Raw genomic sequence first — 26,400 nt, 5'->3', positions numbered from 1 at the left:
TCTTCTTCAATACAGCAGGATGTTCATTTAGTAAATTATGGTCCCATTTAGAGCCAGATAGACCATAAAGCAGGGGATGCTTTAGGGCGGGGCTATCTTGTGATTGACAGGTCGCTACCACGGCGTTGTCTGGTCTGGGAGTTGTCCGTGTTTTCATCTTAGAACTTTAACCCTTTCACTTTGTATTTAATCGCCGTATTTTTCAGCGTACTCTTCTGTCACTTCTGGTTGCAAAAAAAACAAGATGGCGAGGGCCAAAATGCCGAACATGAGGCTTCAAAGCGGCAGTCCACATACCAATGGGTGACGTCACGGTACGACTTCTTATATACAGTTTATGCTCTGAGCACAGAAGATCATTTTTGACCTGGTACTTTGACAAAATAATCTTTGCTTACTTGACGTGGTTGCCGTCTCACATCTGGTAACCGTTTGTGGACGACATTTTCACCATTCACCATTCATTTGGTTCAAAGCTTCAGAAACTAGCTTGTAAGTGGACCTTGAGTTACTAATGTTTTGTCATATCTCAGATAAAAAAAGCACATACACAAGCCTTCAGTGATTAGTCTTTTTAATAACATTACATTAATTATGACACATTTGTGAAAGAGGTCAAGTGTAATTCATGACAACGTGATGAGTGTTTACGGCAAGGTGTGACACTCTGCTGTAGTCTGCTGCAGATTCAATATTGCCACGCTTTCTTGGCAAATATAAAACGTTATTTCTCCACCTCAAACATAAAGGTTTGTATTGTTCAGTCACATCAGTGGTTTCACATTCATTCTTATAATCCAGGCATGAAACAATTCCCAGAAGGAGCTCCACCTCTTTGAGCAAAGTTCAGTGAAGGTTTAAATGAAGCATGTCGGTTCAGGTAGTCCAACAGGAAGTCAGTCTTTTATTTTGGTAATCCAGCCCGTGCAAGTGTCCCAAGAGCAGAACACCGATTCCCTACTAGTGTCCAGAGGTGATAAACCGACATCCTCACCTGGTTTAGTTCACACAGAAGCTCTTTTTTCACAGTCACGAGCTGTGTGATGCAGCTTCTTGTTTTCTCGGCCTCTGTGTAGCTTGACTTGATGAAGTTCTTCTAATGCCTCGTTTCCACTTAAAAAAGTGCCAAGAACTGAGGAACCACAGGAACTAAATCATCCATTTTGTGCATTCCTGTTTCATCTGAAGAACCGTGACAATATAAAACAGTATAAAAAAAATCTTCTTCCTTGTCCCAGTGCTTGCTTACTGTCTCGATAAAGGCCTCGTCACACCAGCATTTAAAGGTGCTAAATATCCAGAGCATACATATAGCAGCGAAAAACTATTTACTATGTAAAGATATAGAGGAGTAATGTCTACCTAAACAGAGAATCATCGTTATTGGATTTATTTGTGAGGGCAAAGTGTTGCGAGCCATGTGGAGGCAATCCCGGCTGTATGGGTAGTAGCTGTTGTGGTAGTGGGCCAATCACACGTCGCATTTAATCGAAGAAAAACCATAAAAATAATAAAATAATTTTCTAAATCTGGACACAGAAAGGATCGAATGCAGGTATCGTTTCGATACTACTTGGTACTTGTTTATTTCGGTCGATACCCAGCATGCTTTCTGGTGTGACCAGGCCTTCGATCTGTACACAAGCAGCAGCCACAAGGTTTGTTTTTGACCACTGAGTGACGTTCAGCACTTTGAGCTCTGCCCCAGTGCTCCCTGGGCCGTTGGAAAGCACCGCTCACCGAGCAGGGCGGTCCTAAAGTTGCCTCCTTGGTCGTTCCAGGCTTTTAAATAGTTCCTGGAATAAAAACAGGTTTATGGCTGCACTGTCAGAGTCCACACACCCTTCATGGAGACGCTGAAAGTGTTTTTATGCTTTCAGAGTTCAGCATCTTTATCAAGGTTCCCTCTGAAATCCACAGCAGCCAAAAAACAATAACATACTTTTTTATTTTTTAAATAATCTCTCTGTTTGTAAGAAGCTGTTAGTTCCTCGTCAGTGTGCGTGTTTGTTATGTTAGTACTTTTGTTAGTTTTCGTTGATGTTTTGGCCACGTTGTTGTTTCTGTTTGTTTCTCAGGTTAACGGCGATCCTGTCTGGAGGCCCGATTGTCCGTTGGTGCCTCCTACCGTCAGCGGGCTGCTCTCGTTCTGGTTACCGTCGGCTGCCGAGGCTGTGAGGACGAGAGAAAACGTTACTGGATGAGAGGATGAAGACACAAAGGTCATTTCTCTGTTGTCCTGTATTTCTCAGTAGTGATAGGTATTTTAATTATCTCATTGCTTAAGTTATCTACTTACATCATATTCAATCAGTTCCCATTTTATTGGGTCCACTTAGCTAAAACTATTAAAACGTTTTTGCTTGTCAGCCCTTAAATGCAGTAGAATAATTAAGTTAAATGAATTCATAAGAAGAGTAGAGAGCAACACTTTAAGTCCCCCCATATTTAGCATTTATAAACATTTAATAAATGGTTTATAATAACACACTATGTTTAATGTAGTTGTAAGCAGATGTGTTAACGGATATAACTCAATGTACAAATACTGTCCGTTAATAAACATTTTAAATGCCCAACAATCAGTCGGCTCATCAGCAGGACAAATAATCGCCAACTATTTTGATAATCGATTAATCGTTAATGTAATTTTTAATGCAAAAATGGCAGAAAATGCTGTTTTCAGCCTCTCAAATATGGAGATTTCAATGTTTTATGTCGTATTAAACTGAATATTTTTGGGGATTTGGACAAAACAAGACATTTAAAGACATCGCCTTGGACTTTTAGAAACAGGGATAGACATGTTTCACTATTTTCTGACACTTTATATACCTTTGATTGATAATGAAAGTAATCGTAAAAAGGTATTTCTCAGTAGTGTTAGGTATTTTAATTAAAGTATCTCATTGCTTACATTATCTACTTGCATCATATTCAGTCAGTTGACATTTTATTGGGTCCACTTAGCTAAAACTAATGCAGTTTAAAACCGTTTTGCTTAAATTCAGTTGAATAACTAAGTTAAAGTAATTCACAAGAAAAAAAGCAATGATTAGAGAGCAACAGTTTACTTTAAGTCCCCCCATATTTAGCATTTATAAACATTTAATAACACATCATAATGTAGTTGTAAGCAGATGTGTTAACGGCTATAACTCAATGTACAAATACGGTCTATTAATAAACACGTTAAATGCCATTTTGTCTGTTTTCAGCCTCTCAAATATGAAGATTTCTCTGTTTTATGTCGTATTAAACTGAATTTTTGGGGGGTTTTGGACAAAACAAGACATTTAAAGACATCGCCTTAGACTTTGAGAAACAGGGATGGACATTTCTTTTTACTATTTTCTGACCTTTAAAAGACCAAACGATTAATCGATAAAGAAAATAATCATAAAAAGGTATTTCTCAGTAGTGTTAGGTGTTTTAATTAAAGTATCTCATTGCTTACGTTATCTTCTTGCATCATATTCAGTCAGTTGCCATTTATAATGCTCAGTTTTTATTTATTTCAGAGAGGCGTTCATTCAACTTTAAGGTCATTTTGGAGGCTGTAGTTTGTGGTGCTGTTGAATTTTTAGGGAGAGGTGTTTCTATTATATTGTCCATCACATAAAGGCTTCACAAGTGGGATATTTATTGATGTATTTTATGGGTTTTATGTTCTTATCTATGAGTTGTAAAGGTGAACTTCTTCTGAGGCAGCAGAGCAAAGACTACGGCTTCAGCTAGTGTCTGGTTTTGGTGGTGCAAGTGTTATTTTTTAGAAATAGTTTATGACCGACCTTTGACTGAATGCAGCTCTGTCACCTCCTCGGGGTCGTTTCTGGGCTTTGAGGTGCCTCCTGAGAACAGATTGGAGAGACATAATGATTGTGAGAATGACAGTAATGAACTTTTAAAGCACCTGTACAGCCTTTAAAATGTGATTTAACTCACATAAACAAATCAAAATTCTTAGGAAACCTCTCCCACTTTTTGCTCTGATTTACTTTCCTGATTTTCTTGTTTTTATTCAACCGAAGGCAGTCTCGTTTAAGTGACTGCCTACATTTCCTAGAATGCATGTGGATGACAGCGGGTGTGACCCGGATCTAATTAATTATAACTGGTGTGACAGGTGTGGGTGTGTGCTGCAGCTTTAATATTGATAGCTTAGTTTGGATCATGTGTGGATATTTATATTCCAGTTCTTTTCCTTATTAGTATTATGAATACTTATTAAAAAAAGAGTAGTTTTTTGTGTATAATATATACTATACTGTATGTACTACATTCACTATGAGACAGAGAAGCTTGACTTTACATGTAGTTTTTAATATTTTATGTAGAAACACACACCAGTTTTGGGATCTCAAACAGTTTCAACAGCTAATTTCTGCTTTTCTTACATAAAATAAGATTTTTAATGTGTTTTTAGCTGGTTTACTTCACAGTGATCAACTTATAACAAGTATCTTTACTTTAGTTAATTTTGAAGTATTTCTACTTAACTTTTTAATTTTAATGTGATGTAGAAGCTGCTGTTTATTGTAGGCTAAATTAAATGAACATTTGTGCTTTGTTTTGCTGTATTGACCGTAAAATATCTTCTACAAACACCTGAACGATTTAAAACTTAAAGAACATTAAATATCATATGGTGTCCTCCATATGAAGTGAAGTGTATCTAACGGAGGGGGATTGTGTTTTGTGTCTTTTTGTGTCAGTCCAGTCAAGCGCTCTTCTTTCTATCATGTAATGTCCACATCTGCTGGAGTCCATCTTTACCTTTCACCTTCAGGTACGCCAGCATGCCGGCCAGTGCGACAACCAGCACCGCGAGCACCAGACCGATGATCCACCAGTAGGACGCCTCCTCTGGAGTCTTTCGCTTAGCTGCACACAGGTAACAACAAACACTTTACAAATACACACTTTAAAACACCAAACAGCAAATGTGAAATGTGTACATGCATGTTGTTTTCTTTATATTTTAATTTGAATGCGCATATTTGTATTTAATTTGGTGCTGCAGCTGCTCGTAATAAGTACAGATGCTTTTTTTCTCATTTCTGGTGGCTCAGCATTTTTTTTATCCTTTCTGGAAAAATAGATTTTGCATTAATGTTGACCATCATTTTACAGGGAGGCAGAAACATAATTTTTCATGCACTGGTGAGTTCTGAGATTTTTGGGGTTATTTTACTTTGTTTCTTTCAGACTATTAGAAAGAAAACATCCAGAATACACATTTAGGTGTTTATTATACTACTTTGTTTATTTACGTCTGTAGATTTCTCCTAAATTCACCAAAAGTTCCCATTAGATAATGCCTCATTTACATTTTAATGTAAGTAATCAACTGGGGAAGTTTGATGGTGATATCTATAAGTTAATTATTTTACCCTAATCACCTGTAGTGTCTTTTACAATCCATCTCTTTAAAGGCTGTTTCCTCAGACTCTGAGTCAGAAATCTCCACTTCAGCAGCATTTACATCCACCAAACTATCCAGTTTCATTCCTATCTATATTCTGAAGACTTTTACAGACGGGTATGTTCATATATCATTCATAGCCTGATTTATACAACATTTTTATTCCTAAAAACATTGCGAAAAAACAGTATTTTCTGATTTATGAAGTGATACAAAGAGATATCCTTCTGTAAAAACCTTTTGACTCTAATATGTCAACAAAAAGAAACAGGAATTATTCAATGTTCAGATTTCTGTTCTGGAAATTTATGCAAATTAGCACATATTTCAGTAGATAAAGCATAATTTGAATATTTAAACATACGATTTCAGAAAACTTGTAATGCAAAAAAATAATTCTCTTAATGCCAGTAATCAACTGGGGAAGATTCATGGTGATATCTAGTAGTTCATTTTGTTCCCTGTTCACTTGTAGTGTCTCCTCTTTTGTTTTGAATGGTTCTTCTTAATCTACCAAACACCTGTTAGTTTAAATAATGTTGCAGGGATCAACTCAGAGGAGACTCGTAGTAGTTCATGGAGTTTTTTCTACTCTTAAAACCACCTGTCTACATTTTGATGACAGGCGACCTCTTGTGGTTGTGTGAAGAATGACTGTTGTGTCTCAGAAGTTGTTGGGCTTGTGAAGCTTCTGGCTTTGACACCAAACCTCACCAAAACTATGAATTATTTTTGTAAAGCTCATATGGGACGCTTCAGAAAGCTCTATCTATTTTGGTTTGAGGACTTGTTTGAGGACTTGTTGACTTGGATAAATCTGAACATTGTAATCTACCACAAGGAAGTTTTGCTGCTAAAACATTTATGTATTGAAGTGTTGTGATACACAGACGTGAACAAAAGACATCGAAGTTCTGGTACCAGAACATGCAGACAGCTGTTTTGAGCTCAGTGCGTTTACTATTCGTCGCTGATATTTGTCTCTTCTGCTTTGTGTGTGTGTGTTTCTGCATGTATGTGTGTTAGACAGAATTAAAGAGATGGTTAACCTAAATTAAAACTACTTCCTACACTGAATAAATCGTCTACCTGAGCTGGATTATCCTGCATAACCCAGATTTAGGAGATGCTGCTGTTGATTATTTTTTTTAATTTAATATTCTGACCAAATATTATACCAATATTCTGACTTAAGAGGCAGAAATCTAAGAGACAGATATATCAACATGGGCAAATAATAAATAAATTAAGAAAAGATGTTTTTTTCTAATTTGGTTAAACTGATCATTTAATAAAAAAACATTTTTTACAAGGAAGGAGCTTCAAACTGTCTTTTTGTTTGATGACTGGAAGTCTAAAAACATTAGTTATGCTTCTGAAAATGCTGAACGTATACACAAAGTATGTAAAGGGCGTAAATATACAGAACCACCAGTACAGTCCTTTAAAGGATACGTCTGGTGATATTCTATATTTATATTGTCAACAAATGCCATGAAAAGACCAATTTAGTTTGATTAAAAACTACGACTGTGTTTGTGTTTGTGACCTCACCGGCAGGATCGTCGATGGTGACGTCGGTGTGTTCGGTGTGAGTGTTGTACGGCACGGAGAACACGCAGGTGTAGCTGCCCGTGTGCTCCGAGTGTTTTGGGTCCATCAGCCGCAGGGAGCCGTCTCCGAACGGGACCCTGAAGCCGTCCAGCTCCACGTGGTTGTCCCAGGGCGGCGTGGAGACGCTGTTCCCCGAATGGCTGTCGTAGGTGAGGATGTTTGAGGGGTCCTCGCCGTTGGTGAAGCTCCAGTGGAGGAAGGGGTTGTTCAGGTAAGGAGGGGCGTAGCAGGGGATGGTCAGGTCTCTCCCTTGAGCTCCTCTTATTTCTAAAATAGAGATTAAAGATACTATTTGTAACTTTCAGAAATGCTTGTTAACAGCGACACCTGTGGCCGTGTAGTCAATGAAAGTCAGTGTCCTGTTGCTCGCACTTGCTCGCTCTACATAGACATGAAGGAGCATCGCTCAAAACAGTGAGGCGACACACGTCAGCTAAAACCACAATATCACTCTATATTTCAGCTGCTTGGCAGTAATGTTAGCTGACCAGACGAAGGTCTCTCCATGAATCACTGCTGATCCTAGTGTTGGCTTTGAGGCTGAAGCAGGAACAGAAACGTTATCGCCTCCGACCGCAGCCGGAGAGAGACACCGGCACCCGGTCAGAGACGGTAACATTTCTCTTCCTGCTTCAGCCCCGCTGCAGGAAGATAAACGTTACCGTCTCCAACCAGATGACGGTAACGTTTCTCTCTGCGGAGCCCCGTCACTTCACAAGACACGGAGCCCTGCCTGCAGAGGAACATCCTTCAACACCTAAATTATAATGTATTTGTACCTCTTTCCCTGAGTGAGGCGGTCCAGGTCGGACCCCCGTAAGAAGACGTGACTTTACAGATGTAGATGAGGTCCGGTTGTCCGTTGAGCCTCCTGAGGCGGCTGTCGACCGTGAACAGCCCGTGTTTGTCGGCCAGCTTGCGCGTGACCGGTCGGAGGTCCTCGAAAGTGGGCGGCTCGGTCTCCCAGGTTACATGGGGGGCCGGGAAGACATCACGGACGATGCACTTCATCTCCTCGTAGCCGCTCAGCCTGGACAGCTCCACAGACAGGCCTCGGATGGGCGCTACACACAAACACACACACAGAGACACTCACAGCATGATGAATGTTTCCCAGCAGCCCCTGATGACAGACTCTAAATGCCAAGGCCCAATATAGCCTGACATCAGTCTCATGCAGATAAGCTTTGTTAACACTATATAACCGTTCTTACATACATTGTAAATACATTAAGATTTCACTTTCCTTCACTGATTAAAAGCCTTAATGTTACTTTCACTACAGAGACTGAGGGTTTTTTATGGTAGAACAAATATTGGCATGGACGTCTGTGTGCAGAGAGGCTTAGGAAGTAATTATACACCTGGTATTCAGAATAAAAGCTGGGAATTACTGTATAAAACAGAGTCTACAGCCATGCTGACGCCTCTGTGAGACTTTGAGCTTAATATCTTAGTTTAGCAAGTACAGCTGAGGCTGATGGGAGTGTAGTTTTGCAGGTATTTGGTCATAAACTAATAATATTAGGGCTGTCAATCGATTTAAATTTGTAATCGTAATTAATTGCAAATTAAACACACATTTTTATCTGTCAAAATGTACCTTAAAGGGAGATGGGAGTGGGCAAATATGCTGCTTTATGCAAATGTATGTATATATTTATTATTGTAGATCAATTAACAACACAAATCAATGACAGATATTGTCCAGAAACCCTCACAGGTACTGCATTTAGCATGAAACAATATGCTCACATCATAACATGGCAAACTGCAGCCCAACAGGCAACAACAGCTGTCAGTGTGTCAGTGTGCTGACTTGACTATGACTTGCCCCAAACTGTGATTATCATAAAGTGGGCATGTCTGTAAAGGGGAGACTCGTGGGTACCCATAGAACTCATATTCATTCACATATCTGGAGATCAGAGGTCAAGGGACCCCTTTGAAAATGACCATGACAGTTTTTCCTCGCCAAAATGTAGCTCAAGTTTGGAGCGTTATTTAGCCTCCTTCCCGACAAGCTAAAATAACATGGTTGGTACCGATGGATTCATTAGGTTTTCTCGTGTCATGTGATACCAGTATTTTAACTCTAGCTTTAAAACTGAGCCCAGTACAAACAAGTTGTGTTAATGCGTTAAAGAAATTAGTGGCATTAAAATGAATTTGGGTAATCGCGTTAACTTTGACAGCCCTAATATATATATATATATATTTATAATAGCTATATTGAGCCAAAAAACAGCCTAATTATTTAACCGAATGCAGTGCAGTAATTATCCAGCATCTGCACTTCAGCCTCCTAGGCTGACGAATCAATACAGATAACACACACCTAATTCTTTTTTTTTTTATTACTTTATATTGGGTACAAAGATTAGTTTCTATGCTTTATATAAAGTAATGAAAGAAAATAAACCTGTGTGTTTTTTCCATGGTGGCTATCGCTGCTCGTGCTCATTACCTCCGTTCTTCCAAACAATTTATGTTTTCTTTTTTTGTTCATAAAGGTCTGATTTGTTTTAGCAACAGGGATATAAAGACTTCTGGAAAATCTAAACAAAAATGTTTATTAAAGTTCATTTGCACATGCATGAATTTAGAAAAAGTGTGAAAGACAAATGGGGGGAAACTACCAATTGACAGACACTTACAGTTACATTTGTAAGAGAATCATAACTTTCTCTTTAAGACGTTTCTTTCTTCAAACTTCTTCACCACAGACAACACTAGCTCCTATTGTGTTTCTTTTTTTGTTGTTGCCGGCAGCAGAAAACTGAGATCAGGTTGACTGTGCCGGTGTGTTTATCTACTGGGTGACCTCTTTTGAAAATGGACATGACAGTTTTTCCTCACCAAAATTTAGTGCAAGTTTGGAGCGTTATTTAACCTCCTTCATGACAAGCAAGTATGACGCGTTATTATCGCGTTAACTATGAAAGCCCTAAATTATATATAAAGTAATTTTTGCATCTATATAACACAATGTTTTTGTCACTGAGGTTAGCGCTGACTGTGATTGATTATTAAAAATGTGTCTACAGAATAAAATAACAGTCATTTTGTCAGCAGATCATTTCTGCAGGGGGTTTAAAGAAGGGTTAAAGAAGTCTTTGCGTTGTGTGCAGCATGAAATCTGATCGCGGTTGTAATTATTACTCACCGACTTCTTTATTGAGACAACATGAGTTTGCTTGCACTGTAAACAGACACGAGCTGCTCTCCTGTTGTATTTCTGATAAAGTAGCTGCTAAACCGCACCTGTTACCACCAGGCTGAAATCTTCAGGATTACAACTTCTATATCAGTTGAGGCTGCACTTGGATCTCATAGTGTGTCATAAATAATGACAGGCAGGTAGTAAACAAGGTGTCTTGCACTGTAATATAATGGAGTAATAATTTCTCTGACCTTGTTCGAACCCGTCTAAACAAACTAGGGCCGTCCTCGACCAAAGAGATTCTAAGTCGACTAACACTCATACGATTTTGTTGACTAATGGATTAGTTGATTTAATCGACAGATCTGTAAAACTGAGTTTCTCCACAAAGAATCACATAAAAGCACCACTTTAAATCTTGTTGTTAACCTGCGATGTGCTCATAAGTTTCTTTGAAATGAGTCATTCAGCATGAAAAAAACATAAAAATGACGAATCAATTAAAGAAATCTTAGTCGACTAAGACCGAAACAACCGATTAGTCGATTAATCAACTACTTTCACATGTAACCTTCTTCATAAACTCACCTTCCACCTTCACGACGACCTTTGCATTGTGTTCGCCCTTCGAGGTGTGAACTTGACACCTGTATGTGCCTCTGTCCCTCAGACCGCTCCTCCTGAGGATCAGCGTGGCGTTGCCGCGGGCTATCAACTGAGGGAAAACGGAGACGCGGTCGGAGAGCTGCTCGCTCTTCAAGTGCTCTTCGCTGCTTTCTTCGCTGCTGTCGTCGTCCTCCTTTTCCTCATCCTCCCGCTTGAACTTGTACACCTCCACGTCCTGTCTGAACCACTCGATGATCTCCTCGCTGCCCGGCTGGAAGCTGCAGGGTAGCAAACACTCCTCCGAGACGAAGCACGTCACGGTGATGTCTGAAACAAGACGAGGTGAGTCCAGGTGAGATACTGGGATGATAGAGATTTATGTTATCATTAAGTTACAGCTTAAATGTGTTTTTAGTGTTGTGACTGTTGTTGTCTAGTAACATGAACGACGAATGCCTCTTCCTATCATCACACTTTATCATGGTGATGGCGGTGGCTGCCATGACCATAGAAACTGGACCGGTTTCCCTGCTTTAACCAGTTAGTAATCAAGCTTTAGTGTTAGTTAGGCACACATTGTACAAGGAAGCATCGAAAGAATGTATATTTAAAATGTATTTGGTTTATTGTGATTGTGATTATTTTGTGATTATTTCTTGTGAAATGTAATTATTATTTATTCATATGTAATTTAGCTTTGGCAATAATGTAACCTGGACATTCATGCCAATAAAGCTTATTTGAATTTGAATTTGAATAAAAGTAATGGATAAACAGTTAAAATAGTTAGCTACAAATTAGCTAAACGTAATGTTGAAATAAACAGTTAAACTAGCTAAAGGTTTGCTAAAAGTAATGGATAGACAGTTGAAATAGTTTGCTAAAAGTTATGTATAAAAATTTGGTTTAATTAGACTAGTCTAAGCTGAGGATCTAAAACCAGTCTAAGACCAAGACTAGTCTTAAACTAAAGATTGTGCAACTGTTCACCCTCAACTTCCCTTTATTGCCACATCCAGGGTGGAGGTGGCCAGCGATGAATAGTCTTCAGTGACGCATGTTTTACAAGGAACAGGAAATCACCTTCCCACACTTTTTAGGTTTTACCTTCCTTGTGAAATCACGAGAAGCATTTAACCAGAAAACAGATGATAGAAATATTACCAAAACCCCAACAGCAGAATGTTGACGTAGCCAATAGCGGTACTGGCTAATTGTGAAACGTACTGAATCATTTCCATCGTGTACAAACACGATCTGATTGATGTGCTGTTTGACGCAGCAGTAACGCCACTGGTTAATTAAAATGCCAATTGGTAGAGCCTCAAGGGGCATCGATGAATGGAAAAAAAACAACATAAATCAAAATGGAAATGACTTATTTTTCATTAATTCATGGACAAACATTAATCATGTTGAAGGTTCAGTTGGCTAGTTCAAGGACAAGACTGTGTAATGGCAATTTTCATATCTGCAGTTGACAGTCCAACACCCCGAGGAGTAGGCCAAAGTTAACACTGTACCTTTAGATAATCTCGGGGCCTCACATGTTCAACCTTGTCACCATAAGCATTAAAACAGTGACCCGACAGTTTGATCTTCTGTGACTATAAACAACAGAGGGCTGAAGTACTTGTTGTGTCTTGTGATGTTGTCTGTTCTGTGCTGACGTAATGATACACTTTCTATCTTTCTCTTCTTTGCACTTATCTGTGTGTCACTTATCCCTTATTGTCAACAAATACCCTGAACAACAATCCGTCTCTCGTTGCTTTTTTGACCTCCCTACCTTCCCTGTGATGATTTATTCCCCACCATACACTGGAAGTGTTTTTTAATGGCTAGTATGAACGACTACGGCAAGTAAAACCTGTTTCAGTGTTTCGTATTGGAACGTGACTATCGTTTAAGACAGTGTGAACCCATTTCTTAAGCATGTTTGAGCAATTGTGGCTACACCCCAAAAGTTATGTCACAGTAGGTATTTTCCACCAGGTAAGAAAGCATCCTGCAAGACAGAAGTTATTAACGAGTACGGTATTTAATTGCATTATGAGGCAACAGCTTGGATCCATATTCACTTCCTGTTAGCTGATGTCATTCACAACAGGAAAGAAACTTGGACCCATTTGGAACTGTGAAATGGTCTGTCATTCAAGGTCACCCCATTTTTATTATTATAAATGCAAGAACTCTACGTCTTTCTTCCCGCGTCCTGTAGCGACGTGTCTCAGTGTGATCGGGGCCTCAGACCGGAAACTATTTTTAAGCAGGGTTCCCGTGGGGTCTTAAAAAGTCTTAAAAAGTCTAAAATCCAATAAGCTGAATTTTAGGCCTTAAAATGACTAAAAATCTCACGAAATTTCGTAAATACAATTTTGGCAGGTCTTAAAAATTCATTAACGTTACTTTCATTTAATAAAAGAAATGCATTATCTTGCTTTTAAATGTTTCGTTTTTTGAGCACGCCGTAACAAAACTATAAAACGGAACCAAAAGGAAATAGCTGGAGCAACTGGAGCACACCCATTTCACGTGCAGTCACGTTGGAGTGGTGTGCTTTTTAGTGGTGAAACCTCGCGGAAAGTGAAAAGCTGAGCAACATCGCCGACATTGCTTTCGTCAAACCTAAGGTCCGAGTGCTAAAACCGGGTAAAAAATGGGTGAACAGTGAATTTAGTGGGCGCTTGAAGTTGGTGCCTTGAAATGTAATTGCAGCTCGCTGCACCCTCTGCAAGAAAACTTGGAAACTTGGAACATTGGGCATCATGTCTTTGGAGTCGCATGCAAAGTCAGAAAAACATAAATCGGTCGGCCAATTTATTTTCATTTTGTTTTTTTTTTCAATTTATTTATAGTTAGCATTTTATTTATTTATTTATTTATTTAGTTATAAAACTGAAAACCTGGAACAAAGACTGGGAAAACTGCTGGAAGGAATGTGTTTCAGTGAATTAATTAATTTACTTTGCAAGTAATTCCAAGTACATTCTTGCCAGTATGGACGTGAAGTAGGTCTTAAATTGCATTCATAGTGGTCCTAAAAAGTCTTAAATTTGACTTGTTGAAACCTGCAGATACCCTGTTAAAGTTCAACATCTTCAGACATATAACTCCTAGAGCCATGATTTTTGGTATCGGCATAGAGAAAAACACTGTACAACAGATCCAAATGATTGAAATGCACAAGCAGATATCATATTTTTCATTACTGGCCCTGTAAAATGGAAAAAAACACCCCCCGGGCAGTATATATGTACACATGGATGTTTCCATATTTCCTGCGAAAAAAATACAATGTTTGATTGAAAAACCTCTATCTGATTTGACATCATGATCATAACAATAATGCATTTTTTTACGAGCTGTCAAAGGTAAAACACCTACTTTGACATCACTAAATGGGGTCTTTTTGATGCCACACATAAGATGTTGAATTAACTCAACCACTGAGATTATTCCTGGAGTAAAAGGTCAGATTCCCACTTCATAACTGGTTCATAACTGGCTGTCTTCAGCCGTCCGTCCTCCTGTTTCTCTGAGGTTCTTTCAGGACGATGGTTGGAAAACGTTTGAGCCAAAACTGGAATCAGATCATTGTTTGTGTTTGTGCTGCACGTGTGTTTGCATGAGTCCGTGACAGTTACTGGCACAACAGGAGGGATTAATTGTGGCTTTATGACCGAGTGCTTCTTTCAGCACCTTCCTCTCTTGTTATGACTGACGTTGCTTGCTCATGCTCACACAGCTGTTCCTCGCATTCTTCTCGTAAATCACGGCTCAGTAATGACTCAGACTTCTGACACACACCTGCACAATAACGCAACAAAGCAGTCGACCGGTTCACCTGCCTGACATGCCGGGTGCCAGTAGTTCGCTCCTGTCACTCAGCAACGTGACATTTTGTGCCCTTGGCAGGAAGTCTTTGCGCTTTTAACGAACTGGTGAGCAAACACACTCATTTCTTCAGGGTAGCCAACAAACTGTGAAACATTAACTTCACAAACGCCGTTATTTAAAAGAATAAACACTCTAGTCGGACCCAGCTACGTACTTTCACTGATAAATAAGCAGATGCGTACTGCCAAATGAGATTACAAAACTAGCGATAGCACAATCTTGATAACTTTGTAGCCCACGAACAAAAACACTCTCTCAACACTGTTTTCAGAGCCGACAGGATCAAAAGACATGTCAGGTATTAAAGCTGATGATTCTCCTGGTAATAAAGTCGACTCAGTGGGGATATTATTCTCATATTTAGTGATAGAGATGAAGTGAGATCAGACGTTTCTGTGCTGCTACTAGTGGTGTATTGCACTGTAAGCTGTATTAAAGATAAGTCTGTGTTTCTGCAGCTCTTTGGTGACAAACAGAGGTCAGTTAAAGGTCATACATGACTTACTGTAAAGTCATTTTAAAGCCTCGGTCTCCCCTCCTCCAACATCTGACAATTTCTGTAATTTTCTAAATCTGACAAATGTGCCCACTTCGCGCAGAGATGTGGTTTGAGCTTTCTTTTGTCTCTCACTTTTCACGTGAACAACCGAGTGCGACGCTATGAATGTCTTCCAGGAGAGGCCGCGGAGCTCCGTGGCGTGGTGTGAACAGTTCAGTTGATTTACCTGGGCGGCGAAAGGACGCGGTCAGTGCTTCTCTGAAAATCGCGGTGCCTCTGCAGCCCATGTAAAGCCGGTGTTAGAAAGTGACGCCAAGGAGTCCGGTATGTGACGAGCTGGGAAGAGAACGCGATAACCTTTTCCACCAAATCTGATCGATAAATGTTTGGTCATTTCCATGATTTAAGTGTCTCTGAACTTTTCTTATGTAGTGCATGATAAATACATGCTTTAGATTCAATTGTAAAACTGTTCCAAATCTTAGGAATCGAAGAATAACTATGGATAAAGATGGAAGGGAGCTGTCCAATGCAGTCAATAGTATAGTATACTAAACATGTGCACAAATACAGACACTTGATGGCACAAAGAACGGCAGCTAATCTGGATTCAAGCTTGCAGCTCTTCCTTCCTCCGGACACAGCCTTTTCTGTGTTCTTCATGCCATTAAGTGCATTTCTTTCTGTTCCAGATGTCAGCAGTAAAGTTAATTTGTTACCTTACCTCTGAGGAATGATGGTCAGAACTATAAATATAAGACCAGACAGACTTTTCCTTGAGGTCCAGCTGTTTGACAGCTGTTTCACAGCTGTTTCACTGCTGTGGTGGAAGAATATTTCATACCTGACGACAGGAAAAAGTTTGAAAAGGCCATCTTGAGTAATCTGGGGCAGTTCTCAGATTGCGGAAAGAAAAGAAAAATCCCACAATTTTGCAACTTTGAGATGATATTGTATTTTCTTTCTGAGTATCGGGTTGTGTATAGAAACCCTTTTAATCCCTGTGAACGTTGTCCTGCTTTCAGATCAGTCGAGGCTGCTGGACAAAGAGGCGTTTGTGTCTTACCTGGCGTTTTGTCCTGTGTGGCAAGGCCGATCCAGAGGAGGAAACAGGCCCAGGTGTGTATCGCTGACATGATTCCCTTTCAGCTACACGCATGTATGACTCGACAGAAACAGGTCTTCAGTCCATGCTTCTTCCACTGCGGCGATAGTCAGGCGAGGGTTTCCACTTTTTTTTTTCCCCCTTCCGGTAGGTTTTTCCTTGGATCTCTCTGGGTGGTTTGGCAAAACAGAAAAAAGCATAATTAGAGTCACATTCCTGATGAAACGGACACAGGAACATATAGAGAGTAAAACGTGACAGAACATGTGCAGCTTTCTGAGGAGAATTCAGGTTTGATCCTCTGATGAGCGGCGAGGATTTTCATCCCCATAAAAAATAAAAGTGAGATTTGCAGCTGAAGCCCTGCACTCTTTCATCCACCACAAACTCTTTTCTTCTCTGTCATTCCTCTGTTATCACTTATCCTCTGTATCGAGCCCTTCTTTTTATCTCTCAAGTGGTTTGACAAGCGAAAAGGAAGAGGATGCATCTGTTGCTCATGCACAATAAATTCCTCTTGCGTTATCGCTACGCTATCTTAACTCTCCTAAACAAATACGGGTGAACTTAGTGCCGTGCATCAAAGAGTGTGAGTGTTAAAATGTGACGACGGTGATAAAGCGATCAATCTTAAAGGCTTAAAGGTTGAAACGCAGAAAGTGAGTTTCATGGCGGTGACGTTGAGCCGGGAGGTGAGCCGGGCGTGCGGCCGCCGACATTGTCTTCATGTGTTTACGTTGGATCCTTCCTGCATTAGAGCTGAAGACAATTCCCTCATTAAGTGTTATACAGTACAAGAGAAGCACATCAGCTCAGATTTACTGCTCATGGCTTTCCTTTGGCTGGAGAAGAAGGGCAGCACTTGGACTTTTTCCAAATGTTTCTTCTTGGTAACGGAGCGAAAGTGCAGCAACGGTTGAGCAAGCGTGCACTAAATGACAAGATGACTTTTGACTCCGCTTGTGTCGTGCAACAAAACAATTTTATCTCAAAGAGCTGACGGACTTTTGTCTCTTGGAACAAAAACCTTTAGAGTGCTCCGCGGAACGTTTCGGATGGACGTATCGCTGCAAATTCTGCAGAATTCTGCAAAAAAATTACAACTTTTCAAGGTCAAATGAGGTTAAGTGAGGCACTTTGAGCCATTATGATAAGTTCTTTTTATAAAACTGTCACTATACCATGTGTAATCATTTTCCTCTGCCTCCTCCTACTTCTCCTGATGGCATTTGCAAGTTTCTACCGCACCTGAATTTAAGCAACCAATCACGTTAAAATGAATTTGCGTTATTGTGCCGTTACAGCCGTTATAAAAATAACTTCTTTTAAATCATATTTGCTCAAAGTTACCAGCTTTAAACCCAATGCGCTAAATTAAAATGCATACAGCAACAAGTACCGTGCAGAATACAGTATAATAAAGTCTATATGTGTTTGCAGGGACTCACTACGCTCACTGTGCTGCCTCTAAAACATACATTTTTAACACTTTATTCTGTATTAATAATTAAGGCTGTCAAAGTTAACGCGATAATAACATAATATATACATACATTTGCATAAAGCAGCATATTTGCCCACTCCCATGTTGATAAGAGCATTAAATACTTGATAAATCTCCCTTTAAGGTACATTTTGAACAGATAAAAAATGTGTGATTAATCGCGATTAAATATTTGAATCAATTGACAGCCTTATTAATAACACATTTTTTAGTTATTAAACTCTACTGACCTCATTAGTCCCAGATTATTTTAAACTCAGTGAGCTTTACATTAAACTGGTTACAGCATATTTAATAAACCGCATCTCTAAATCACATAAATTATTAGAGATTAAACAAAGAGTTTCTAGTAAAAAGCGACAACAAAGCACAATTATGCTAATTTTCTATATCATATAATAACAGTTTTATTCAAGTTATTGACCTCCGTGCACTCTGAGTTTATCTCAAATCGTTTTCTTGAAGCAGCTTTAATCACTGATTCAAGTCTACTGTCTAACCAGCTGATTGTCTTTATGAATGAAATGCAGCTTTAGAGCTTCATCACAGCACTGAAACGGCTCTTCTGAACGTTATAAATGACCTTTAAGCTGCTGGCTCAGAGATATAATCAGTTTGGATTCTTATCTGCTCCTACGAGTGTCCTTAATTGGTGCCCTTAATAACAACAATGTTATTTTTAGTAGTAGTTTCCTGTAAAAAAAGAAAGCACTGCATGTATGAAAGAAATGACAGGTAGTACTTACAGGAGCTTCAAAGTAAAACTTTCTCTTTCTTTACAGACGAGATGTATCAGACGGAGGACTGAAATCAGTGCCAGCTGTCAGTGACGTGCCTGGAAATAATAATGAAAGCTGAGAAAGCACTCACGGTGACTCAGCCGGAGCTCCAGCTCAGAAGAAGTCCGGGAGAAAAGAGGAAGAGGAGCCGAGCCTGTTGCCTCCTGAGGCTGAGTGAGTGTTAGCTTGACTGGATCAACAGGTTATTTAGAGAATAGGCAGCAGTGCAGGGAGAGTAAGGTCGCCCCACACACAGACACACACCCTCTCTGAATGGGTGGAGTTTGGTTGTGATTGGCAAACACATATACACATATAAACAAACACGCATACGACCCCAAACACACACACACATATAGACAAACACACATACGACCCTCTGTAGGAGTCAGTGTTTCCTCTGCAGCTCCATCAAATGTCAGTGGGGTTCGCTTTCAAAGTGCAGAGCTGTTTTAGAGCGTGCTGTGTACTGTGTGATATGTGCTGCAGGTCAAACAGCCAAAACTCTAACACCTGCTGACACCAAACACACACACACACACACACACACACACACACACACACACACACAGGAAAATGTTAGCTCAATGTCATCTGTTTACTTTTCAAATGACATGCACACACTAAAAATGATGGGTTTTTATCTACCTAGACGTGTGTGTTGAGCCTGCTGGCTCATTTTATTGGGTTATTTCCAAGGTGCAGCCCAACCGCTGGGTCAATCTCAGTCCTCCTCTCTTCCACTGCTACCATGTGGTACCTATCCAGCTGCTGGGTCACTTTAACCCAGTTTATACCAGGTTATCTGCAGGCTGAAAGAAGCGTCTTTTGTCAACAAGCCGTCTTTTTTTTGACTCCTCTCCTACAGCAGTATCTGCTTTTTTTTTTGTAGAGACAAGAAATACCAGTCTGTGGTCTGATAGGCTCTGTTCAGACCTGGTATTAACATACGTCATGAGCGATCGGATCACAAGTGGACGGCTCTAAGTACAGGTGTGAACTAGGGATGGAACAGTTCAGGTAAAAAATCCAAACCGTTCGGTTCGCTAGTCACGGTTCAGGTCGTGTATGAATTTTTCGGTTCATTTGAAATAAGTTATGAGGCCGATTTGTGTATTTCTTTCATTCAGAGTTTGGCTCCCGTTTATTGTCACACTAGAAATCAAGGCCTATTGAAGGAGGCTGGGACACGGGCACACATGGGTCTTCAGGTACGGGGTTTAACACATGCACCGTGTAACTGAAGCTGCAGTTGTGCGTTGCTATTGGCTCAATTTTGGGAAAAGGAAACATGAAAATAATAATAATCCATTTATGAGGTAAAATATAAACCAATATTTGGGTTGAATGATCAATCCACCTTGTTGCTGGGTTAAATTATCTCAGCGTGTAGTTAGTCCAATAGTTAACCAGCAGTGTAGTTAAAAACTACCCAAATATGGTTCGATCAAATGAGGTCAAAAATGAGGTGTCAGGAGACGTGACATGTTTCCTTTTAGTCATCTTTACTTCGTTATTTAGTCATCAATTGGTTGAGTTCAAATGAAGAAATGGAAACCTTTATTTGTCATAGAACATACAGGTACATAAATGAAAAGGAAAAGTAAAACAGATGTAGATAACCTTTACTTAACCCCGAAACTTTTACCCAGTACATTGTTCTCTTTTCCAGGGAAGCCTCAGTTACTCACTCTCGCCTGGAGGCTTGGCACCAGTAAAAACTTCTCGTTGCGGGTTACAGTAAGTGCCTCGGGTTAAAGACAGAGAACCTACAGTAGAGGAGAGCGATTTTAAAAGATAACGTTACAGACAGAAACACATTTCTCACATTTTGTATCTGTTCAAAATGAACCTTAAAGGGAGATTTATCAATTATTTAATCCTCTTATCAACATGGGAGTGGACAAATATGCTGCTTTATGCAAATGTATGTATATATTTATTATTGTAAATCAATTAACAACACAAAACAATGACAGATATTGTCCAGAAACCCTCACAGGTACTGCATTTAGCATAAAACAATATGCTCCAATCATAACATGGCAAACTGCAGCCCAACAGGCAACAACAGCTGTCAGTGTGTCAGTGTGCTGACTTGACTATGACTTGCCCCAAACTGCATGTGATTATCATAAAGTGGGCATGTCTGTAAAGGGGAGACTCGTGGGTACCCATAGAACCCATTTACATTCACTGATCTGGAGGTCAGAGGTCAAGGGACCCCTTTGAAAATGGGACATGACAGTTTTTCCTGTACATGTAGCGTCTGTTTGGTTTGTGCTACTGTACGTTCGCAGATGTAGCGTTGTTTGAGGCTTTGTGCTCGCCGTTGTTGCACATGTTTGTGTGCGGCGGCAGTGAGTGTGAGGTTTTCAGTGGCGTTCTAGCTGTGAACGTAGCTATAGCAGTGTGTGTACAGTTTATTTGTCGGTGAATAAATGCTACAACTCCTCAAGACCGGAGCAAACTCCCTGTATCTGTAACGCCGGCTCCGACTCTCTTAGCTTTTCTCCTTTAAGTGACAAACCGCTCCTGAGTTTTGCTCAGCTTTTTAGCTATTTTTTAAATATTTCTTTTAAGCGTTTAATCGGTTAAAACTCTTAATGTCAGTTAACGGTTAAATGGTTAATTATTAACAATCTGGCCACACTGCCCTAACGGTTAGGGTTGAGTTTGGTATTCAGTTGTGATGGTAAAGGTTGGGGTTAGGGTTGAGGAATGCATTATGTCAATGAGTGTCCTCACAAAGATAGAAGTACAGGGATGTGTGTGTGTGTGGGATTATGACTTCCAGAGGTGTAAACTGAGGAAGGAGCTATAGGTGAGTCTGGATTAGATGCAGCTCGCTCCGCTCCAGCTCGGATTAAACCTCGACCGATTTGTTGTTTGAGCTGCTTCCAAACCCGTGATTCATTTTCACGCACAAATAACTTCTCTACACACACACACACACACACACACACACACACACATGCAAAGTGGAGGTGTGCGCTAGCCTCATTTAATCCATATTATCACACCAGGTGCCTGTTTTTTTTTTTTTTTATTGTCCCGCTGAGACAATCCTGGTTTCTGATGTGTGTGTGTGTGTGTGTGTGTGTGTGTGTGTGTGACTTGTGTGTGTGTGTGACTGTTTGTAGGTTAGTGAAAGATTGCTGTGGCCATAGATAAGAGGATTAGAGTGGAATTAGTGTCATTCCTCCATCGCCGCGAGGAATAGATTCATATCGATTTTAATCAGAGATAGGACAAAAAAAGCTGCAGATAAAACAGACAGAGACAGACGGCGAGAGAGCGAGGAGAGGAGAGGAGAGGAGTGAATGACGCTGGAGGGGAAAGATTCCTGGAGATCATCGCAGCCGGGATGTTCAGCTGGAGGAGCTGCACCAACACCTGCTGCAGAGATACATGCATGTAGCAACGTGTACATACATGCATTTAAGAGAAAACCTCAAGAGATGATCTCTAGTTGAGGAAACTTCCAGCCTGCCGTGGGATGTCTGACCAAAACCACCAGCGTTAGTCTGCAGGGCGGTGTGGACGGTGTGGACGGTGTGGACGGTGTGGACGGTGGAGCTGGTGGGGTGGCTGTGGCCGGCGATGCTGGCTGGCGTCGTGTCAGTTGTGGCGGAGGAACTTTTATGAAGCATGAAGGTGGACGTGCTGACTTGTCTGGCTCTGGCCGCCGCCAGCCTCGTCGCCAGAGTGACCGGCGGTCGCAGCACTGGACGCAGGAAGCACAAGGAGGTCTTCCTCGGGGAGAACAGCAAGTTCAAGTTTGGAGGGTGAGACGCACAGACGGACACAGATCACACACATTTGAATCAGTCGATGATGATTAGTAGCATCTTTCTCTGTTTTTCTCTGCTGTTTGTGCTTCGTAAACCTTGAAGGCAGCGCAGCTAAACAACATTAACATATTATCACCTTATAAAGCTGATTTTAGAAAACATTTGCATTTATACATCCAACAGATATGGAACATTAATGTGGAGCATAGACTGTAAGTGGACGTAGTCACCGTGACGTCACCGGTTGGTTTGTGGACTACGGTTTTGAAGCCTCAAGTTTGGTATTTTGGCCGTCCCCATCTTGTTTTTTGAAACCAGAAGTGACCATATTTGGACAAGAGGATGGAGCGATAGAGGAGCAGGCTTTTCTCACACACCGTTCGTAGCTTTACCTACAAAAAGCAACGCACTTTAATTCGTATATATCCCACGAAATAAATGTATATGTAATCCACATAATCGTGAACCAGGAAGTATAAAGAGAGACAAACACCACATAGGGAGGAGATCGGGTTGGATAGGTGGGTCCAAAAACACCGGACATCACCCAGGAGACCGCTGTTCCTACCCCGTGTAAAACTAGAAGTCAGCGTTGATTTATTTGTCATGTAACTTCCGTTACTCCACTTCCGGAGTTATTTTAAGCCAAACCACCATCTTTTTCCTAAACCTAACTAAGTTGTTTCCTGTGAAGATGGAAGTTTATTTTGAAAAGACTGTATGCATATCACTAGTGGAAGTGTACACGTGTGTCATGTGTTGCTGGGCATTTGTAGGGAAACGCGAGAAAAATAAGGAATAACTTTTTTCCGTAAGAAATCACCCCAACTGTTGTCTGAGGATACGTTGGGAGGAGCGAGGCGAAGTTATCAGTTAACGCTAGCTTGGTTAGCAAGGTGCATCCGTGATTCACGTTAACTGTAATATTAATTGAGATGCTAATTTTGGCTAGCGGAAAACATGCTTAAAACAAAATGCCGACTCCTTATGGCGTTTTTTATCGCGAGTGATCGCCTCGCTTTGTGTATAGATGTCTATGAGGAAATGAGCCTACTTCTCACTTGATTTATTACCTCAGTAAACATTGTAAACATGAGTTTATGGTCTCAGTCGCTATTTTCAAGTCTTCTTCAATACAGCATGATGTTCATTTAGTAAATGATGGTCCCATTTAGAGTCAAATAGACCTTAAAGCAGGGGATGCTTTAAAGCGGGGCTACTTTGTGATTGACAGGTCGCTACTACGGCGTTGTCCGGTCTGGGAGTTGTCCATGTTTTCACGTTTTTAACCCTTTCACAGTGTGTTTTCAATTCATCAACGTTAATTATAACTTTTTTGGCCACCTAAAAATGTCTAATTCAGCGTTCGGTTGTACTCCACAAACCAGTGGTTGACGTCACGACGACTACGTCCACTTCTTATACACAGTCGATGATTCTGTGTCACCCAAATGTGAATTTTAGAGTAAAGTAAATACAGAGGTCAGGTGCTCGGATCAGTTCAGCATATAGTGAGTTCAGAGAACTGTAAAGTGCTCTTGAAGATGAAAACAATAATCACAATCACAGCAAGAAGAAACGTAATATTAAAGGTGTTTATTCAGTTTATATTGGTCTAAAGCACAGTCCGGAGTCAACCTCTCAGTCTTCATCAACAGATTGATCAATCAATACCTCAAAACTTTACTCAAGTACCGTCCTTGAGGATCTACAGTATTGATGCTTCTATGTTAGAGTTTATTCTGTGGTTGTGATTTCATTTCTAACGAACATGTCACACAGAGGTTCTCATAGTTCAATCACTTTCACTTCCCTGTTTCATAGAAAAACCACACAAAAACACTTCTAGTTGGATTATTTAATTATTTTAAGAAGTGAGCTCACAGTAATATTCCTCCCTGACGGTAATTTCCATTTTTCATTGACTGGGCTGTTTTTTGGCTCACAAGTTTGAAATAATCCAGCTTTTGGCGAAGAGAGCGGAACAGGGTTTATTTGGTTTTCAGGAGAAAAAGAGCAGCTTTCCTGGAGTTCCTGTTGGAAATAATGAATGAAAGAAAGCAGCTGCAGTTCTCTGACAAGTTGCGTTAGTGACTAAAATCACTGAATAGATTTCCATCAAAACTTTTTATTACAACTCTATTACAACTAGGGCCGTCAAAGTTAACGCAGTAATAACGCAAATTTGTTAATAATTTCTTGAAGGCATTAATGCAACTTGCAATTTTTACGTTGTAGCGGCTCAGTTTCAAAGCTAGAGTGAAGATACTGGTGTCATATGAAACTACAAAACCTGATGAATCCATCGGTACCAACCATGTCATACTAGCTTGTCATGAAGGAGGTTAAATAACACTCCAAACGTATGCTAAATGTTGGCGAGGAAAAACTGTCATGTCCATTTTCAAAGGGGTCCCTTGACCTTTGACCTCCAGATGTGTGAATGTAAATGGGTTCTATGGGTACCCACGAGTCTCCCCTTTACAGACATGCCCACTTTATGATAATCACATGCAGTTTGGGGCAAGTCATAGTCAAGTCAGCACACTGACACACTGACAGCTGTTGTTGCCTGTTGGGCTGCAGTTTGCCATGTTATGATTGGAGCATATTGTTTTATGCTAAATGCAGTACCTGTGAGGGTTTCTGGATCAATATCTGTCATTGTTTTGTGTTGTTAAATGATTTACAATAATAAATATATACATACATTTGCATAACGCAGCATATTTGTCCACTCCCATGTTGATAAGAGTATTAAATACTTGACAAATCTCCCTTTAAGGTACATTTTGAACAGATAACAATGTGATTAATTTGCGGTTAATCGCGGTTAACTATGGACAATCATGCGATTAATTGATTACATATTTTAATTGATTTACAGCCCTAATTAAAACATGTAAATCCCCATAGTGCTGCTGAGCATAGTCATCCTCATGGAACAATGTTTATTTTTAACACAAATGCGGTGAATAACTTACAAACTGAAGGATTTAAACCACTCGTAAAAACATCACAGAAGCATTAAATTGTAGTATTTTTAATTATTCAGGTGTAGCTTTAGGATGAGAGTAGTTAGAGATTCATCTTAAAACAATAACCGCAATAAAGAAAATAAACTATATTTGTTGGAGCTAGGAAAAATAGATTTAAAAAAGATAATTTAATGAAAAATAGTTGGAAATATTCTTATTGAGTCTGGTTGACATACCAAAAGTTTTATTTGAAACGTCTCACTGGTGCAGAAAGAGTTGCAAATCAAGTCACATTTGTTGTAGACTATATACTGAGGTGTTGTAATAATAACAGCCCTGTACTGTGTTTTATTACATATTATCACACCTACTTAGTGTCTGCATTAAAAGCCTGTTTATTAAGACTTTAATTGAACTCTGGATTGATTCCAGATGAAACGGTTGCTCTATGTTGGCACAACCGTTGACAGACAGCTGACGTGTGTGTGTGTGTGCGTGTGTGTGTGTGTGTGTGTGTGTGTGTGTGTAGCAACAGTGATATAAATAACATGATCAGTTGATCCAGTGACTAATGTCGCTGCCCGGCCCTCGTCGTATGACTGACAGGTGATCTGTGGGAAATATAACACAGAAACAACACAGAGATTAAAGCAAAGTCACATAGAAATGAGTCAGTGGTGGAATGTAACTAAATACATTTACTCAAATACTGCAATTAAGTAGTATTTAGAGGTACTTGTACTTTAGTTGAGTATTTGCTTTTCATGCTACTTTCTACTTCTACTCCACTACATTTATCTGACAGCTTCAGTTACGTTACAAATTTAGATTTTTACCCAACAAGAGATACCCTATGAGCATGTTCAGACCAGCATGTAACCTCCGGGTCTGAGAAGTGAAGCCAATGCAGAAGTGCCATAAACCTGCATTCTTTCTAACAGCCAGCAGGGGGCGACTCCTCTGGTTGCAAAAAGAAATCTGATTGTATAGAAGTCTGATGAGCCTACTTCTCACTTGATTTATTACCTCAGTA

The 26,400-nt window shown here is 40.0% G+C and overlaps 2 protein-coding genes across 5 annotated transcripts in view; one reads left to right on the top strand and one right to left on the bottom strand.

Moving 5' to 3' along the window:
• Positions 1 to 557: 557 nt before the first annotated feature.
• hhla2b.1 (HERV-H LTR-associating 2b, tandem duplicate 1) lies at positions 558 to 18,837 on the bottom strand. 3 transcript variants are annotated; one of them, XM_037757691.1, is made up of 8 exons: positions 18,687 to 18,837; positions 16,274 to 16,481; positions 10,791 to 11,135; positions 7,819 to 8,103; positions 6,980 to 7,306; positions 4,777 to 4,884; positions 3,792 to 3,851; positions 558 to 2,172 (listed from the first exon to the last, which is right to left on the bottom strand). In XM_037757691.1, the coding sequence occupies exons 2-8, from the start codon at positions 16,341 to 16,343 to the stop codon at positions 2,075 to 2,077; spliced, it is 1,293 nt and encodes a 430-aa protein (XP_037613619.1). In that variant the 5' UTR covers positions 16,344 to 16,481; positions 18,687 to 18,837; the 3' UTR covers positions 558 to 2,074. The 3 variants fall into 3 exon arrangements, with proteins under 3 accessions (XP_037613619.1, XP_037613618.1, XP_037613620.1); XM_037757690.1 differs by having other exon boundaries at positions 18,563 to 18,703; XM_037757692.1 differs by lacking the exon at positions 3,792 to 3,851 and having other exon boundaries at positions 18,563 to 18,703.
• The window catches only part of LOC119481011 (gamma-aminobutyric acid receptor subunit rho-3), a 33,908-nt gene continuing 26,138 nt past the window's right edge, over positions 18,631 to 26,400 (top strand). The window contains exon 1 of one of the 2 annotated variants that reach the window (XM_037757689.1): positions 18,631 to 18,769. Coding sequence is in view for 1 of the 2 variants with exons in the window: in XM_037757688.1 (XP_037613616.1) it covers positions 22,247 to 22,383 (137 nt within the window). In the remaining variant the exon portion in view is untranslated. Of the gene's footprint in view, positions 18,770 to 21,686; positions 22,384 to 26,400 lie in introns of those variants that run through there. The other variant, XM_037757688.1, reaches the window with a different exon arrangement.

This window comes from Sebastes umbrosus, chromosome 21 (assembly GCF_015220745.1).
Source record: "Sebastes umbrosus isolate fSebUmb1 chromosome 21, fSebUmb1.pri, whole genome shotgun sequence".
Classification (NCBI taxonomy): domain Eukaryota; kingdom Metazoa; phylum Chordata; class Actinopteri; order Perciformes; family Sebastidae; genus Sebastes; species Sebastes umbrosus.
This window is presented reverse-complemented; position numbering and strand designations above follow the sequence as displayed.

What these genes read in the sequence shown, in the direction of transcription:
- hhla2b.1 (XM_037757691.1), bottom strand. Translation starts at nt 16,343, where the DNA reads ATGTCAGCGATACACACCTGGGCCTGTTTCCTCCTCTGGATCGGCCTT. An exon ending in CGCCTCACTCAGGGAAAGAG is followed by an intron (nt 7,307 to 7,818) that starts GTACAAATACAT and finishes TCTCTATTTTAG; the next exon opens with AAATAAGAGGAGCTCAAGGG. An exon ending in CACCATCGACGATCCTGCCG is followed by an intron (nt 4,885 to 6,979) that starts GTGAGGTCACAA and finishes ACCTGTGTGCAG; the next exon opens with CTAAGCGAAAGACTCCAGAG.